Below are 2,500 nucleotides of genomic sequence, written 5' to 3' on the forward strand. Positions count from 1 at the left end.
GTACCAATACGCTTTATTTTCTTGCAATGATGGGCAATTATGTTTGATGGGTTATGTCATGGCCCTGGGGGGGGGGGGGGGGCGCTGGGCTACAATCGTCCCCCCCACTTTCAAAAACCTATCTGCGCCCCTGTGTATGTGTGTGTGTGTGTTAATGCATCCAAGTAGGACAGGCAATATTTCAGAACCCTCTTAAGTTTGTAATCCTTGGACCTGGAAAACCTTTGGATGAAAAATCTTTTCCCTCCCACTCACCGTCCATCTCTCTCTCTTTCTCTCTCTCTCTCTCTCTCTCTCCCTCTCTCTCTCTTCCTCTCTCTCCCTCTCTCTCTCCCTCTCTATCTCTCCCTCTCTCTCTCCCTCTCTCTCTCCATCTCTCTTCCTCTCTCTCTCCCTCTCTCTCTTCCTCTCTCTCCCTCCCCTGCCTGTTAAGGTGGGCCAGTAGTTTTTAAGATACCAAACATCTGGAACATGGGTGGTCTTACTGGTTTTAATCTGAGGGTGTAATGCATGCGGATCTAATAAGTTTGCAGTTATGTAAAGATTTTATTATTGGTTAATTAAAAAAGTGTTAAACCTCTCTCTCTCTCTCTCTCCCTCTCTCTCTCTCTCTCTCTCCCTCTCTCTCTCTCTCTCTCTCCCTCTCTCTCTCTCTCTCCCTCCCTCTCCCTCTCTCTCTCTCTGTCTCTCTCTCTCTCCTGGCGGTAGGGATGAGGAGCATGCTTTGATCCTGCAGTACTGTCAGACTCTGGGAGGGGAGGGGCTCTCCTGTAGCCAGCCATGTAGCCCCGCCCAATCGTTTGTCAGCCCCGCCTCCACATTGCAGAGCCCCGCCCAGATCCTGCAGTCGGTGGAGAGGGCGGAGCGAGGAGAGCTCCAGAGGGTCATCTCACGCCTGGAGGAGGAGCAGAGGTAGGCCCAACAGCTGTCAATCAAACTTTAACCCCCCCCCCCCCCCCCCCTTGCATAATGCTTGTGGTGTTTGCTGAGTTTGACACAATGTATGCTGAAAATAAGGAAAGGATCATTACTATGATGGGCGCAATTACCATTAACAGAAATATCCCGCTGGTGTTGAAGTGCAGTTGGCTGAAGGAGTGATGGCATTTTCAAGATTAATCCATGCGGGAATAATTCATCTCTTTCTTGCCCCACCTTCGTTTTCTCTCATCCCCCTCTCCTTCCATTTCCCCTTCTTCTTTCCCCCTCTCCTCTCTTGCTCTGTTTCTCTCTCTCTCTCCTTTCTTTCTTCTTTCTCCCTCTCTTTCCCTTTCACTTTCTCCCCTTCCTTTCTTTTATCTCTCTCTCCCTCCATCTCTCTTACTTTCTATCTTCCTCTCCCTCCATCTCTCTTACTTTCTATCCTTCTCTCCCTCTCCTCTCTTCATTCCTCTCTCCTCTCTTCCTCCCTCAGGGTTCTGCAGCATGAGTATGAGGACCTCCAGCTGGAGCAGCTGCAGACCCCTCCCAGTTCCACCTGGTCCCCCGGGGGCCCCGAGGGGTCCGGAAGCATAGGTGGTTCTGGTACCACCCCAGGGGGCGAGTCGGACCTGCTGGCCGAGGCCCGGTTGCTACGACAACATAAGGGTCGCCTGGAGGCGCGCATGACCATCCTGGAGGAGCACAACAAGCAGCTGGAGTCCCAGCTACACCGACTTAGGCAGCTGCTGCATCAGGTAAACACACACACACACACACACAAACACACAGTACACAAACACACACACACACACACACACACACACACATACACACACACACACAAACATGTGCGTGCACATACACACACTCATAGAGAGAGTGTGTATATACATGCATATACATACACACATGCATGGTGTGTAAACATACACACACACACACACACATGCACAAACTCACACTGTTACATCTTCAGTTAACATTGGTATATGCACTGTAAACTGTATATACAAACACTTCCTCTCACTTAAAGTCAATGATAAAGATCACACACACACACACACACACACACACACCAGGATTTACACTTGCAGAATCTGAAACCCAATGAAATAAAACCTCGCCCAGCCCCAATGCCCGGGAGTGCCAACCATTATTGATGGAAGCAGCCAGCCAGCAACTGTCCATAAATACTGGCTGTGTTTAAGTGGCGCCCTACTCCAGCCAGGCCCCCTGTCAGTGCAGTACAGGGCTCTGGATGAGAGCCGAGCGGTTTTAAAGGCATAGTCCTCCATCCGGGCTAAAGGTTGTTGATACTTGAGTGGGGGGGTCTTAAAAGGTGTGGTTCTCGATCCTGGCGAGAGGTTGTTGACAGTTTAATGGGGCTGTCTTCAAAGTGGAGTCTTCAATACTGGCAACAGGTTGTTGATATTTGAATGGGGCAGTCTTAAAGGCGTAGTTCTCAATCCTGACAAAAGGCTGCTGATATGTCAATGTGGCAGTCTTAAAGGTGTAGTCCTCAATCCTGACGAAAAGTTGTTGCTATTGGATTGGGACAGTCTTGGTCATCAATTGGGAT

The 2,500-nt window shown here is 49.8% G+C and overlaps 1 protein-coding gene across 1 annotated transcript in view; it reads left to right on the forward strand.

Moving 5' to 3' along the window:
- Nucleotides 1–2,500, forward strand: part of LOC308361003 (utrophin-like) — a 167,840-nt gene that overhangs the window by 160,233 nt on the left and 5,107 nt on the right. Inside the window, 2 exon segments of the mRNA XM_080833229.1 lie at nt 709–912; nt 1,415–1,676. Coding sequence (XP_080689355.1) covers nt 709–912; nt 1,415–1,676 — 466 coding nt within the window.

The sequence above is a fragment of the Sprattus sprattus genome (genome assembly GCF_963457725.1).
Source record: "Sprattus sprattus genome assembly, chromosome: 2".
In the NCBI taxonomy this organism is placed as follows: Eukaryota; Metazoa; Chordata; class Actinopteri; order Clupeiformes; family Clupeidae; genus Sprattus; species Sprattus sprattus.